General features: G+C 40.4%; 2 protein-coding genes across 3 annotated transcripts; one reads left to right on the top strand and one right to left on the bottom strand.

Moving 5' to 3' along the window:
• Positions 1 to 5,383, bottom strand: rab33ba (RAB33B, member RAS oncogene family a). Of its 2 annotated transcripts, XM_046849208.1 has the most exons (3): positions 5,184 to 5,383; positions 4,778 to 5,092; positions 1 to 1,401 (listed from the first exon to the last, which is right to left on the bottom strand). In XM_046849208.1, the coding sequence occupies exons 2-3, from the start codon at positions 4,994 to 4,996 to the stop codon at positions 925 to 927; spliced, it is 696 nt and encodes a 231-aa protein (XP_046705164.1). In that variant the 5' UTR covers positions 4,997 to 5,092; positions 5,184 to 5,383; the 3' UTR covers positions 1 to 924. The 2 variants fall into 2 exon arrangements, with proteins under 2 accessions (XP_046705164.1, XP_046705163.1); XM_046849207.1 differs by having other exon boundaries at positions 4,778 to 5,383.
• Positions 5,384 to 5,611: 228 nt separating this feature from the next.
• On the top strand, positions 5,612 to 14,913 carry mlsl (malate synthase-like). Its single transcript, XM_046849201.1, has 16 exons — positions 5,612 to 5,665; positions 6,044 to 6,108; positions 6,284 to 6,412; positions 6,526 to 6,744; positions 7,064 to 7,154; positions 7,704 to 7,780; positions 7,881 to 7,991; positions 8,717 to 8,776; positions 9,678 to 9,834; positions 9,925 to 10,123; positions 10,943 to 11,021; positions 11,583 to 11,675; positions 12,408 to 12,480; positions 13,237 to 13,304; positions 13,378 to 13,511; positions 14,658 to 14,913. The coding sequence occupies exons 2-16, from the start codon at positions 6,103 to 6,105 to the stop codon at positions 14,827 to 14,829; spliced, it is 1,668 nt and encodes a 555-aa protein (XP_046705157.1). The 5' UTR covers positions 5,612 to 5,665; positions 6,044 to 6,102; the 3' UTR covers positions 14,830 to 14,913.
• The last annotated feature ends 496 nt before the right edge of the window (positions 14,914 to 15,409 follow it).

The raw sequence follows: 15,409 nt of genomic DNA, 5'->3' as shown, positions 1-15,409 counted from the left end.
TTCTCTGTAGGAAACGTAATTTATTCAGAAGTAAGAAATCAGACAGATTGAGAAAATCGCCTCGTGTGTGCGGTCTGAAGGATGCCGACGGTTGCGTGGTTTTTAAAGAGGATTTTGTTTCTCACGACACAATCGACCGTGAAGGATTTGAACTCGACTTCGCCAGGGACTCAAATATGACTCGAAATAGTACAACTTTAATCTCGTAATCTTTGATTTTTCAAAAAAATAAATAAATAAATAATACATTCAACTTGCCACTAAAACGCAGTCGTACGTTTCATCTTCGTCTTGTTAAAAATCCCAATTCAGTTATTTAATGAAATCTCTGCACAGGACTGATGGTTCGTCCGTTACAAGAGCTTATCTATAGTATTTTGCGTGTAATTAAAACACCGAAATCCGAACTCGTCTCCGATTATTAAATACGACTGCGTTCACTGTGTAATAAAAGCAGACCTGTGATTTATAACAGGCTTCAAGTCAAAGCGATTTGTTTTCCTGTGCGTATTGCGTAAGCAGTTATATTCCTAGCGCGGTGCGGGATTCGAAAGTCCAATATCCAAAAGAAAAAAAAAATTTTCCTCGTATGGTGTTTGCATGCGTGTTAGGTGTTTTGTCTTCGGCTATTACGTTGCCAGGAAACGACAGCGTTATTCAGCCGTGATGAGTCTCACAAGCAGAATCGTTCGTTTTCTCTCGGATTAAAACTGTCGAACTGAGTCCCGTCCATGAGTTATAGATTTCCACAGAAGAGGTAAGGTCCAGTTAGATAGATACTGAAGTCGCTAGCATCGTTGTCACGCTTAGGATGTGGTTTATCAGTCGCGTATCCCCTTGTCCTAGCCGATTCGTCCTCCGTAACCTGCGACATCCCCTTTTCCAGGCGTCTGGTAAATTCAGAGATTTATCATAAACCCCTTATTAGCTCCTCCAGCAACCGCAGCCCCAGCTCCCGCGTTGCTCCTCCTCCTCTTGGTCCCGCCCCCTCAGCGTAACCGTGTTGGCCGGCTGGCTCAGCATGAGCGGCTTCTGCGACTTCAGCTTGTGTGCCACCGTCATGAAGATGGCTTCGACATGGTCGCTGTCGTTGCTCCCTCCCTGAGGACTCTTAGCGGACGTCTCGAACAGAGGCATGGAGTGGGCGTCTGCGAACTGCTGCGCGACCTCGGTGCTCACCTGGGCGGCGTGACGCAGGTCACATTTGTTGCCCACCAGGATCCGAGGCACCTCGTGGCCGAGCGCGTGCTGCCTGCACTCCTCGATCCAGGCGGGGAGGCTGCGGAAACTCGCCGCACTCGTCACGTCGTACACGAACACCACGGCGTGGACGTTTCTGTAATAGTGCTGCACCATGCTCTTACGGAAACGCTCCTGACCCGCTGTGTCCCAGAGCTGAACCTGATACACAAGGAGAGGAAAAACTATTCATTTTATTTCTCATACCTGCTCCAGTGCTCCATTTACAGTAGTATGAGTGAATACAGCTCACACACATTCCTATACACACTGTTAATCCTGAGCGTAATCCAGAGAACAAGTCTTACAATTCTAATAAAGTGTGTGTGTGTGGAAGTGAGTAAGTGTGGAAGTGAGTGTGTGTGGAAGTGAGTAAGTGAGTGTGAGTGAATGAGTAAGTGAGTGAGTCAGCAAATGGAAATTAGAGACAGAAATAAGAGTGTGTGTGTGTGTGTGTGTGTGTGTGTGTACGTGAGAGAGAGAGTAAACAGAGTGATACTGTGTTGTTGTGTGTGTGTGTGTAAGTGAGTAAATGTGAGTGAATAAGTGTGTGAGTATGTGAGTGAGTGTGAGTGTAAGTGAGTGTGTGTGTAAGTGAGTGAGTGTGTGTGGAAGTGAGTGTGTAAGTGAGTGGCGTGTGTGTAAGTGAGTGAGTGTGTGTGTAAGTGAGTGTGTGTGTAAGTGAGTGTGTAAGTGAGTGGCGTGTGTGTAAGTGAGTGAGTGTGTGTGTAAGTGAGTGTGTGTGGAAGTGAGTGTGGAAGTGAGTGAGCGTGTGGAAGTGAGTGAGCGTGTGGAAGTGAGTGTGGAAATGAGTGAGCGTGTGAGTGAATGAGTGAGCAAATGGAAATTCGAGACAGAAATAGGAGTGTGTGTGTGTGTGTGTGTGTGTGTGTGTGTGTGTGTGTGTGTGTTTGAGAGATTAAAGAGAGATTAAACAGAGTGATACTGTGTTAGAGGCAGAAGCGATGGAAAGAGAAAGACAGAGTGTGTAGTGATACAGAGGGAGGTGTATTGATGTAGTGATTGAGACACAGTGCGTCCAGAAAGTATTCAAAGTGCTTCAGTTTTTTTCACATTTATTATGTTACAGCTTCATTCCAAATGGATTAAATTCATTATTTTCCTCAAAATTCTATTAAAACAATATCCCATAATGACAATGTGAAGGAAATTTGTTTGAAATCTTTGTGAACTTATAAGAAATAAAAGACGATACTTGCTCAATAATTTGTTGAAGCTCCTTTGACACCAATCACAACCTCAAGTCTTTGTGAGTTTGACGCTACAAGCTTGACACCTTTTTTTGGGGCAGTTTCTCCCATTCTTCTTCGCAGAACCTCTCAAGCTTCATCGGGTTGGATGGGGAGCGTCGGTGCACAGCCATTTTCAGATCTCTCCAGAGATGTTAAATCAGGTTCAAGTCTGGGCTCTGGTTGGGCCACTCGAGGACATTCACAGGTCATCCAATAGCCACTACTTTGTTTTCTTGGCCGAGGTCAAGAGTGCTCTGGAGCAGTTTTTCATCAGGGACGTCGCTTTACATTGCTGCATTCATCTTTCCCTCAATCCTGACGAGTCTCCCAGTTCCTCCTGCTGAAAACATCCCCACAGCAATATGCTGCCACCACCATGCTTCACTGTAGGGATGGTATTGGCCGGTGATATGCGGTGACTGGTTTCCTCCAGATATGACGCTTGGCATCCAAAGAGTTTATTCATTGTTTCTCATGGTCTGAGAGTCCTTCAGGTGCCTCCAGGTGGGCTGTCATGTGCCTTTTACTGGGGAGTGGCTTCTGTCTGGCCACATATTATACAGGCCTGATTGGTGAAGTTCTGCAGAGATAGTTGTTCTTCTGGAATTCTCCACAGAGAAATGCTGGAGCTCTTTGTGTGGCCATTGCGTTCTTGGTCACCTCCCTAACTAAGGCCCTTCTCCCCCAATCGCTCAGTTTAGCCAGGCGTCTCCTCTCTAGAAAGAGTCCTGGTGGTTCCAAACTACTTCCATTTACGTATTTAAATGTTTCAGTCCCATTCCCCAGATCTGTGCCTCTATACAATCCTGTCTCGTACGTCTACAGACAATTCCTTGAACTTCATGGCTTGCTTTGTGCTCTGATGCACTGTTAACTGTGGGACCTTCTATAGACAGGTGTGTGCCTTCAAATAGTGTCCAATGAACTGAATTTACCACAGATGAACTCGAATCAAGTAGTAGAAACATCTCGAGGATGCTCAGTGGAAACAGGGTGCACTCGAGCTCAATCTTCAGTGTCATGGCGAAGGCTGTGAATACTGTCATTTTGGGGTGTTTCTTGTAGAATTTTGAGGTAAATATGAAAATGTAATATAACAAAATGTGGAGAAAGTGAAGCTCTGTGAAATCTTTCCACTTGTGCTGTAGTGTGAAAGAGGAACACAATCTTCAGGCAGAGACAGAAGGAGAGAACCAAAGTGAATAGAACACTAATGTGATGTAGTGATACAGAATGCAGTGAAAAGAGAGAGAGAGAGAGAGAGAGAGAGAGAGAGTGAGAGAGAGAGAGAGAGAGAGAGAGAGAGAGAGAGAGAGAGATGTGTGTGTGTGTGTGTGTGTGTGTGAGAGAGAGAGACTGTGTGTGTGTGTGTGTGTGTGTGTGAGAGAGAGACTGTGTGTGTGTGTGTGTGTGTGTGTGTGAGAGAGAGAGAGACTGTGTGTGTGTGTGTGTATATATGTGTGTGAGAGAGAGAGAGAGACTGTGTGTGTGTGTGTGTGTGTGTGTGTGTGTGTGTGTATATGTGTGTGAGAGAGAGAGAGACTGTGTGTGTGTGTGTGTGTGTGTGTGTGTGTGAGAGAGAGAGAGAGAGAGAGAGAGAGACTGTGTGTGTGTGTGTGTGTGTGTGTGTGTGTGTGTGTGAGAGAGAGAGAGAGAGACTGTGTGTGTGTGTGTGTGTGTGTGTGTGTGTGAGAGACACTACTGGTATTGATCAGATACAGAATCCCTAATCCGATATAGATGATATTTCAATATGAATAATAATTAAAGAATGGAAAAGATGCACTGCTCAAACAGTTAATAGAATAAAGAGTGTAGCAGAAATATAATAATAATAATTAAAAAAAAAACATTTGCATTCGGACGGCATTTTTTCCCTCCATCAATGATATCTGATCCGTCATGTTTTCAATGGTATTGGATCATCACTTCTTCTGCTGCCAAATTATAAAAAAAACCCTGAGGCACGATGGAGGCAGGTGTGAAGGCAACTTGTCTCAAATATTCATCTAAACTCACCTCATCAGGTATTCTAGTGTGTATAAAATGCTATTTGTTATAAATTGAATAAATAATCTAAATAATACTGATACTAATGACATCATTTATTACATAATAATACAAATAATCGATCAAACCAATTGGAAATATCAACTCAAAGCATGCCGAGGGTGACGTCACGAGATGCAGCGAAGATCGAGGGTGACGTCACACGTCGCAGCAGCAAAACAAGGAAAGTGACGTCATTCTCTTAAGGGTTACGTCATTACTCGCGTCCATCTCACCTTGATCTTTTCGCCGTCGATCTCGATCACCTTCTCGCGGAAGTCCACCCCGATCGTGGCCTCGGTTTTGTCGGGGAACTTGCCGGCGCAGAAGCGGTAGGTCAGGCAGGTTTTTCCCACCCCGGAGTCTCCGATCACTATGATCTTAAAGATCCGGGTGCGGGGAGGAGGCAGTGTGGAGCTGGTCAGGGAGCTGCTGAACTCCAGAGAAGACTCCATATCCACCACCGTGTGTTTGTGTGATCAGATGATGAGGAGGATGAGGATCAGAGCGGCATTGATACTGAAGCTCCAACCTGAGCTAGCTGAGTCACTCTGAGAGACACGATAAATCAGTGCTAATGATTAATGCTCTCCTCTATTTTGCACATGAAACACAGCCTAATGAATCTCCTGAAGCTCTTACATTGCTGAATTCTCTCTCTTTCTCCTTCTTCTCCCTCCCCTGGTTCCTGCACTGCTCCTACCCCTGCTCCTGCTGCTGCAGCTGCACTGTTTTGGTTTTCAGCCACGTACTGAGGCAACTCAGGATCTCGCGAGATTTCACTGTGCGTGTGTGTGCGCGCGCGCGCGCGTGTACGTCAAGCCGAAATCTCGCGATGCTTTAACTAGACCAGAAGGTGTAAGTGCATGTATAAAGTGTGTATGCAATAAATAGTATGTACATGTATAAAGTGTATACCTGCATATATAAAGTGTGTATGCAATAAATAGTATGTGTATGTATAAAGTGTGTATGTACATGTATAATTCGTGTATGTACATGTATAATGTGTGTATGTACATGTATAATGTGTGTATGTAGGAAACAGTATGTGCATGTATAAAGTTTGTATTCTGCACTGTAACTTCGTGGAAAAAAAAAACAATGTGCAAAGTCCAGCAGAGGTAAATATTGGATATTTTGTGTGTACTTAAATATCCTTTTTTTTTACCTTTTAAAAAAAATTTCATAGTAGTAATTCTAATAACATTTTTATTTGTTTTCTTTTCTAAAACATTTCAAACAATGAAAATCATTATGACTCGTTCATGCAAATAAACATTCTCAAAAATAACTATTTCTTTCTTAAAATAATCGATTAGTAATTTTAGTCATTTTCATGCAGCTGATTTCTCTACAGCATTTAAACATGAACCTGGCTTTAAATTCCTAACTTGAATTTACATACTGTCTATAAAGATTTAGAAGATAACTAAATAATTAAACAGATTAATGAGTTGAGCAGATTTTGCTCATGTCTGGTTTGTTGCTTTTATTACCAGCCAGAAGTGCGATGACCCTTACCAAAGTCCAACTCAAGAGGGACTGAGTGCTGGGCAGAATGCTGGTAAGTGTGTCCAATTTGTTGTTTTTTTAAAGCATTATTTTATTAAAAAGCAATTGCATTTGAAAACTCAACAAAGGTTAAACTTTGCTCTTTATGTGTACCATAAAATACGCTGTATAATCGTAACCTGCAATGAAGAGTATTGCAGTATTATAACTAAACCATTGGCACACAGGCACCAAACAGCATAGAAGTGGAGCCTCCACCTCCGGGGCTGCAGACGGAGTTTGAGACTCTGTTCAGCCCCGAAGCTCTGCACTTTCTAGCAGATCTGTGCTCCAGGTTCCAACCAGACGTGGATAAGGTGATGTAAAAAAGACACGAAAAACTAAAATGTTGTCAGCTCATAACAAGTTCATAATGTGATTTTCTATTTGAGTTGAGAAAGTCCTCTATTTATTTGTATTTTTTTTGCAGGTCCTGAAGACCAGAATCCTGCGCAAGGTTCAGCTGGATCTTACTGAAGAACTGCCCGATTTTTTGGAGGACACGGCTCACATCCGGAACGATCCGTCCTGGAGAGTGAGTCCCGTCCCTGTTCGACTGCAGTGCAGACATGTGGACATCGGTGACCTTTCACCCTGTGACACGCAGCGTCTCACGCAGGGCCTCAAATCATCAGCACAAGGAATACAAGTAATGCGCAATTCAAAATAATGCTAATAAGGATTATTCAAGTGTTTTATTTGTTTGGGCTTCATGAACAGCACTTTACCCAGTTCATTTTGAAATAAAAAAATAAATAATTGAGTTGCAATATTTGAGTTGTGTGACAATATTCCTTTTGTGCGTATCATTGACATAAGATTTGCGGGTTTTTTTCCCTTTTAGGGAAATTTTTTATATATTGTTTTTAAGACCCCCTTCACACTCCACACAGTTTTTCATTAGATTGGGGTCTCTGAACCTGAATCTGAATTTCATATTCTTGACATCTTCGTCACATCTTTCGCAGGTAGATTTCGATGATGGCAACTGTCCGACTTACTACAATCAGATAAAAGGCATCTATAACGTCTATAAGGTCGTGCATAATCAGTTTCCGGGTGAGTTTTTGCTGCTTCTCCATAATTTACAAAAAAAATTTCCATAATTTACAAAAGATTTTTATGTCCCGATTCGGCTGCTGTGAAGTCAAATTTACTGTAAAATGTTCAGAAAATAAATCAATGAACAAATCCATTAAATACAATGTTTTTTAAAACCCTGTTTACTATACTCTGTTTTGTCATTATTCATTGTGAACTTTTAGACTATTTATAATTAATCTAGAATTGTAAAATTTTGTATCTTCTAGTTTTTTTTTTAATTGTCTAAAATTCCATTTAAAACCTCCCTCCCACATAATTTACTCAATATGTTCTAAAAAAGTTCTATACAAACCAAAGCAGAAAACAAAAACAGATTTCCGAATTAGCAGAAAAGTATCCTATAATGAATAACACAAAACCTATATTTTTTTTTTATGAACAATAGATTTTCTTTAAACTTCTATGGTGCTGATGAATGCAGGTAAAGAACATGGTCAGTGAACATGGGTGCCACAAATGTCTATGCAGTGCAATGTGTTATTTCGCTCCCTTTTCTTCAAATAGATGCCCCAGCCATTTCCCAGGCCCCGATTCTTATGCTCCGCCCTCGTGCCTGGAACATGGTGGAGCACAACCTGTTGGTAACAAACAGTGCTTCTTTAATAACAAAGCATGTAAAGGCTAATCGATTCAAGAGAATTGTGTCTTGTAGAATTAGGTTTGAGTTTGTTGTATCAACAGGTAAACGGTCGTGAGGTTCCAGGTCCGCTCTTCGATTTTGGTTTGCTGATGTTCCATAATGCAAAGCTGCTGCTCGAGAACCAGAGCGGGCCATTTTTCTACCTGTCTAAGGTCCGAGATTTTTAATATTATACAGTGTGTTCATATCTTTCAAATCTTTTAATCAGAGGAAACCTAATACCTTTTTTTTTTTTTGTACTGTGATTATTATTTCTGTGGATTGGATCTAAAACTTCAGAGTAACATAGAGAAATGATTCTGTACTTTTTACTTTTTACTCAATATTACACTATATGGACAAAAGATTTTGCTGACACCTGACCATAAAATTTCCTTTTTTTTTAACATCCCATTCCAAAGTTAGTCCCCATTCGCTGTTATAATAACTTCTACTCTTCTGGAAAGATGTTCCACTAGATTTCAAAGGGTGCTTGTGAAGATTTGAAGGCCTGGGGTGCAGTTAGTGTTTCAATTCATCCCATATAGAGTGTTCAATATGGTTGAGGTCAGAGATCTATAGCAGGAGAACTTCCACTCCAAATTTTCTCATCTGAACCTTTTTTTTTTCATGGAGCTGGCTTTGTGCACAGGGGCATTGTACTGCTGGAACAGATGTGGGTCTCCTAGTTTAAGTGAAGGGAAGATTTCATTGTCCCACATCCAAAGACGCTCATACAACTGCGTGTCTTCAACTTTGTGCTAACAGTTTGAAAAAGAACCACATGAGTGGAAAATTCAGGTGTCCCAATACTTTTGTCAGTATAGTGTATTTGTATGCACCTGAAATTAAAGCACTAACCAGAGATAATAAAATTAAATGTTTAATATTCTTGAAGGTTGAGAGTTACCTGGAAGCCAGATTGTGGAATCAGATTTTTCTCTGGACTGAGGACAGGGTGAGGACATACACCTGTATTTTGGTTACAGTGCAATTATATTTCGAAACCATCTTTAAAGGCTTCTTTTATGAAATACCTTCCTAATTTAAATAAAGAGTATACAATTATGCATTAATAATAGCCGATGGAAAGATAGAAATACTATTGTGTTTGTGTTTTTTTAAGTGTATGTATGCCTTGATATTTGTCCTTGTGGGGATATTTGTAGTACGTTATGGTCATAGTTTTAAAACATAAAGCTGCATTAAATATTGCTAATGGAAAAATATGAGGTGTGTGTGTGTGTGTGTGTGTGTGTGTGTGTGTGTGTGTGTGTGTGTGTGTTTAGTGTGTGCATGTCCCCAAAATAATGGAACCTTAATATTCACCCTTGTGGGGACTTTTGCAGTAAGGTTATGGTCATAGAATCGAGACTTTTTGCTGTATTAATAATTGCTGATTGTAAAATTTCAAGACAAATGTCTGTGTGTTTGTGTGTAAGAGTGTGTGTATGTGTATTTAAAGTGTATATATTTCCCCAAAAGGATAGGACCTTAATATTCGGTTTTGTGGGGACATTTGTAGTAAGGTTATGGTTATAGATTTGCTACTTTTAGCTGTATTAATAATTGCCAATGCAAAAATTACAACAAGTGTGTGTGTGTGTGTGTGTGTGTGTGTGTGTGTGTGTGTGTGTGTGTCTGTGTGTGTCTGTGTGTGTGTGTTTAAATTGTATGCATGTCCCTAAAAAGACAGGGCCTTGATATTCAGTTTGTGGGGACATTTGCAGTATGATTATGATTGATTTGAGAATTTTAGCTGCATTAATAATTGCCAATGGAAGAATTAAAATATTGAGACAATTTGTGTGTGTGTGTGTGTGTGTGTGTGTGTGTGTGTGTGTGTGTGTGTGTGGTAGCTGGGCTTGCCAGTGGGCAGTATCAAAGCGACTGTTCTGATAGAGTGTGTACTGGCGACGTTTGAGATGGACGAGATCCTGTACGAGCTCAGGGAGCATTCTGCCGGTCTGAACTGTGGCATCTGGGATTACTCAGCATCCTTCGTCAACAAATTCGGTGTGTGAATTTTCTCACATTTTCCTGACTGTAATTACGGGTTGAAGTCGAAGTACAGCCGAGACAAACAGACACCTCTGTTCTGATCAGGTCATCGTGCCGAGTTCCTGCTCCCTGATCGCAGTAAGTACGTAAACATGGAGAAGCGTTTCCTGCGTAGCTACATGGATCTGCTGGTGCAGACGTGTCATCGCAGGGGCGCTCTGGCTACCGGGGGCATGGCAGCACTGCTGTTACCCACAAACACCCACAGCGCAGAGTATACAACCGTCCTGAACACCGTCACCAGGCAAGACATCGGCTGTTGAATAAAATTCTATTTAAAGAGTCAGGATTTGAAGTTATAAGTTCTTGACATTTTAGAGCTTTTGAGGATTTTATTTAAATTCTTTGGTCAAATTTTCTAAAAGTACTCTGTATGGACAAAAGTATTGGGACACCTCACTTATCCAGCCATATGTGCTTCTTCCTAAACTGCTACCACAAATTTGAAGCGTTTGAAGATTTTTTGAAATTTTGCCTTAACTTGAAATCCCAAACCTGTTCCAGCATGACAGTGCTCCTGTGCACAAAGCCAGCTCCATGAGCATATGCTTTACGTGGGTTGGAGTGGAAGATCTCCTGCTCTAGAGCTCTGACCATTTCGAACACCTTTGGGATGGATTTATCTCTGACTGCACCCCAGGCCTTGTCATCTCAACTGGCTGAATGAATCTTACACAAATCTTTACAAAATCTAGTGGAACATCTTTCCAGAAGAGTGGACAGCAAATGGGGACTAAATGTGGAATGTTCAAAAAGCACAAAATCCCATAGTCAGGTGTCCACAAACTTTTGTTCATATAGTGTACATCAAAAACATGTGCTCGAGCAAACATACAGTAGCCGAATGAGCACTGACGTTTGAGAAATCTACCAACAGGTCTACTGACATGGTTGATTTGAAAGACAGGATGATGTTAGCTCCATTTTGTAGTAGAGTTTTTTTTTCTCAAAACTACAAAACTGTGATGTGGAATATCTAAAAAAAAAACAGATGTCAATGTCACAATACTGCTGCTGTTTGTCTTCTCACTTCACATGTCCTGATGTATCTGGATTTTTTTAGATTAAAGCTCTTGGAAATCAAAGCAGGAGTCGACGGCTTCATGGTGTATGACATGAACCTGATTGAACCCATGCAGAAAGTAAATTCCACATCACATATCTGACACTTTGGTACACTATGTGGGCAAAAGTATTGGGACATCTGACTTTCTCAGGCATATGTGTTTCTTCCCCAAACTGTTAATACAGTGTTCGAGAAACTTTGTCTTTGCACTTGGTAGCATAACATTTTCTTTTCACTTGAACCAGGAGACCCAAACCTGTTCCATTATGACAATGCCCATGTGCACAAAGCAAGCTCCATGAAGATATGCTTTACATGAGATGGAGTGGAAGATCTCCCGTTATAGAGCTCCAACCCTATTGAACACTCTATTTGGGACAAAATTTTCACACTGACTGCACCCCAGGCCTCCTCACGTCACCTACATTAGTACCGGATTTTACTAACACCATTGTAGCACAAATCTCCACAAAATCTAGTGGAACATCTTCCCAGAAGAGTTGAGGTTACACATACCCATTTTACGTTCAGGTGTCCACATACTTTTGTCCATATAGTGTAACTCAATGTAACTTCGACTCAGCAACATTCTGATCCTCTTTTTTTTCATGTTTTCTCTCTCTGTTTTTCCTCACAGTTGTTCCAGCTCCATTGTGAAGGACAGAACCAGCTCCAGGAGCTACGCAACGATGTCAACATAACTCCTGAAGATCTGCTTACTATGCCAGCGGTCAGTCCCTTTCTTATTCAAGTATAATGCTGTTGAAGCATCACCTCGAGACATGTAGAGCCAGATTCCTGAGAGTTTTGAACACTTCCAAATTTATAAGCACCACCCTGTTTCCTGCTTAACCTCTGTAAGGTCATTTGCATACTGGAACATGATTGGCTCTTCTATTTTATGACGTAACAACTAGCTCAGATTTTTTAATTAGTGGATTCCTTAAAATCAAGGTTTTGCTGAAGTCACTCTGGTGCTACACCATTTGGACCAAAGTTTGTGGACATCTGAGCATAAGATTTGAATATGCTTTTTGAACATCCGTTCCACATCGAGTCTCCATTTGCTCTTATAATAATCTCCACTCTTCTCTGAAGATGTTCCACTAGATTATATGGAGATTTGTGCTCATTCAGGAATAAGAGTGTTAGTAAAGTCAGGTACTGATGTTGGTGAGGTGAGGAGGCCTTGAGTGCAGTCAGCATTCACATTCATCCCAAAGGTGTTCAATAGGGTTTAGAGCTCTATAGCAGGAGATCTTGCACTTCCACTCCACCTCCCTTTGGGTCTCCTAGTTCAATTGAAGAACAGATTTAATGCTAGCGTGTCAGTAGACGTTTTAAACAAGTGTTTTTGTGGTAAGAGTTTGGGGAAGAACCACATATGGATGGAAAAGTCAGACGTCCCAATATTTTTGATTTGATGTAATATGTGCTATTATGAAGAAACATCTCTTTGCAGGGCGGAGTAACATTGTACGGATTGAGGCACAACATTGCAGTCGGTGTGTTGTTCATCGAAGCGTGGCTCTCAGGTGCAAATACAACAATCTTTAAAAAATTGCACAAATGTTGCTAACAAATAATGAAAGTTTAACCACTTAAAAGAGCTTTGGATTTGCAAAAAGTAATTATAAAAATAATACATTTCTTTTTGCTTTTATTCTTTTTTTTTTTTTTTTTTTTTTACCAAACATTTAATTTTGCTCACTTTTTTAATAAAAACTTTTCACTTTGCTCTACTTTGAAATCATGTGTATTGATGTAATTGTGTATTGAGTTCTCTTTCTTGCATTTGTGATGTCAAATTTACCGAATTCTGGCCAAAAAATAGATATATAATGTAAAGAATTTTTTGGGGGCAAAACAACTGCATTTGCAGCAATAAAATAATAAAAATAGCTACTTTTCTTAAAACTAATTAAATTTTTAATAAATAGTTTTAAACACTTTCACTGGTTTATTTTAAAGAAGCATAATGGAGAAATATTTTAGCATTATTTTATTATTAACTATACTTTTTTAAAATTTGTTTTTAAATAGTAACTTGTCTCTGAAATTATTTTATAATAACACAATCAATATGTTACATCTTTTTACAATGGCAGCATTTTCATTTCAAAAGAAATCAATCAGGGAATGTTGCAGATTTTTTTTCTGTGACTCCATTTTATTGTGCAATTATGAGCTTGATACCAAAAAAAAAAAATTGAAAGAAATTGAAAAGAATTTTGAAGTGGGCAGATTCACACAATTCTGCTTTTCTACTGTGTTTATGTTTCTTGTGTCAGGTAGAGGACATTTCTTCTATAAGGGGCAGGTGGAAGATTCAGCTACAGCAGAAATCTCTCGATCTCAGGTTGGTGTCACGTTTCATATGATTTCATTGCACCTGGATTTGAGTTGGTTTCAGATGCTCCTCTGTGGTGCAGGTGTGGCAGTGGATCAGACACCAGGTAAAACTAGAGGATGATGGGAAGACCATGGTAACTCGTGGGTTTGTCCGGAATTTGACACAAAGCATGATGTTTGATCTGAGGGCAGAAATGTGCTGTCAGACTGAGAGGTATATTTAATATTCATTCCTGATTTTTACTATGAAGACATTTGTTTGTTTCTTAGTTTGTTACAGGGAAACGACCTCAAGCCAAAAAAACATTTTCTTCCATAATATGACATACACTGATCAGGCATAACATTATGACATTGTAAGTTTCTGAGTGATGAAGTAAAGAACACTGACGATCTCTTCATCATGGCACCTGTTAGTGGGTGGATTTATTTATTAGGCAGCAAGTGAACATTTTGTCCTCAAAGTTGATGTTTGAAGCAGGAAAAATGGGCGTAAGGATTTGAGCAAGTTTTACAAATTGTGACGTCTAGACGTCTAAGTTGGAGCATCTCCAAAGCTGCAGCTCTTGTGGGATGTTCTGGTCTGCAGTGGTCAGAATCTATCAAAAGTGCTCCAAAGAAGGAACAGTGGTGAACCGGCGACAGGGTCGTGGGCGGCCGAGGCTCAGTGATGCACGTGAGGAGCTGGTCCGTGTGGACCAATCCAACCGACGAGCTCCTGTAGCTCAAACTGCTGAAGAAGTTCATGCTGTTAACGCTTGAAGAGTCACGACTGTTTTAGCAGCAGAAGGTGGACCAACTCAATATTAGGTTGGTGGTCATAATGTTATGCCTGATCAGTGTATATTGACATAAATTTGGAAATATGTTTTGCAATTCATAAAACATAATCAACATTTTTTTCATGGATATGATTCAACTTAAGCAAACCCCTGTCCTAGTCAGTAATCTTCCTTAATTAAATCAAATTAAATTCTTATTTCTTTAAATGTCCTACTGTATATATGAAGGAGGAAGATGGCAGCTTAGTGGTTTGAACATTGCAGTTTGGATCAGAAGGTCGTGAGTTCAAATCCCACCCTTACCAAGCTGCCATTCCTGAGCCCCCGAACAAGACCATTAACCCCATAGCTGCTCAGTTACATAACATTACATTCCAAAAGTCAGACGCTCCAATACTTTTGCTCATATAGTGTTTCTGTTGTTAGTAAGCTTGGGATCTGATAGGGAGTTAAATAAACTGCCTCACTAAATAGAATCGAGAATGGTGTAAAGTTTGAGCTGTGTTTTTTAAACCTATCATTCAAAATATGTTCTTCACATTGTCCTCAAAGACTTTCTAAATAACTATTCTATCCAGCAAAGATGAAGAGAGATTAATCACAGCAGTGGCCATGTTTCTGGAGCTGGTCCAAAAGAGTGAGTTCCCAGAATTCCTTACGACACACCTGTACCTGGACCACACATTCCTGAGCGCTCAGGGTCAGCGTGAAGAGAGCAGGACGCACAAATCTCTCCGAGCCAGGCTTTAATCACAACGCTAATTTCTGTAAAACTACCCGATCTCAACCTTCTTATCTCCTGATGAATGAAATAAAGAAGGAACATATCAGTGACCAGCATTATGAGTGTCTTTTCTGTATTTATTAACACCTTTGGTCAAATATGTCTGAGTGGAGCTTGTTTAGTGCACAGGGGCTTTGAAACCTGGGCCTCTTAGTGCCAGTTAAGAAAAATGTAATACAACATAAAGACTTGCTAGCATTGTGCTGTTAGCTGTTTGCAGACAAATCATATATGAGAGTGATGGCCAGGAGTCCACATACTTTTAGCCATATAGTGTATATTATATTCTATAGTCTGGGCTTGAAAGAAAATCAATGTTTCACCCATCACCCATTCCACAGGCACTAAAGCACTCAATACCATCTGAGATGTGGCTTTTTGAAAAGAGCGCTGAGAAGTCAGATGGTCCCTATCCTATTTAGTCTGGAGGACATGTTGTCCATGGTTTCCAAAAAGAAATCGTCTGACTCCAGAACAGTTTTCCGGTTCCGCCTCTAAACATTTTTAATGAGTTACAACCCAGAGTGGATGACTGCATTTCTGGAG

This window comes from Silurus meridionalis, chromosome 5 (assembly GCF_014805685.1).
Source record: "Silurus meridionalis isolate SWU-2019-XX chromosome 5, ASM1480568v1, whole genome shotgun sequence".
Taxonomy (NCBI): domain Eukaryota; kingdom Metazoa; phylum Chordata; class Actinopteri; order Siluriformes; family Siluridae; genus Silurus; species Silurus meridionalis.
The sequence above is the reverse complement of the archived record's forward strand: the minus strand, read 5'-3'. Positions and strand labels throughout refer to the sequence as shown.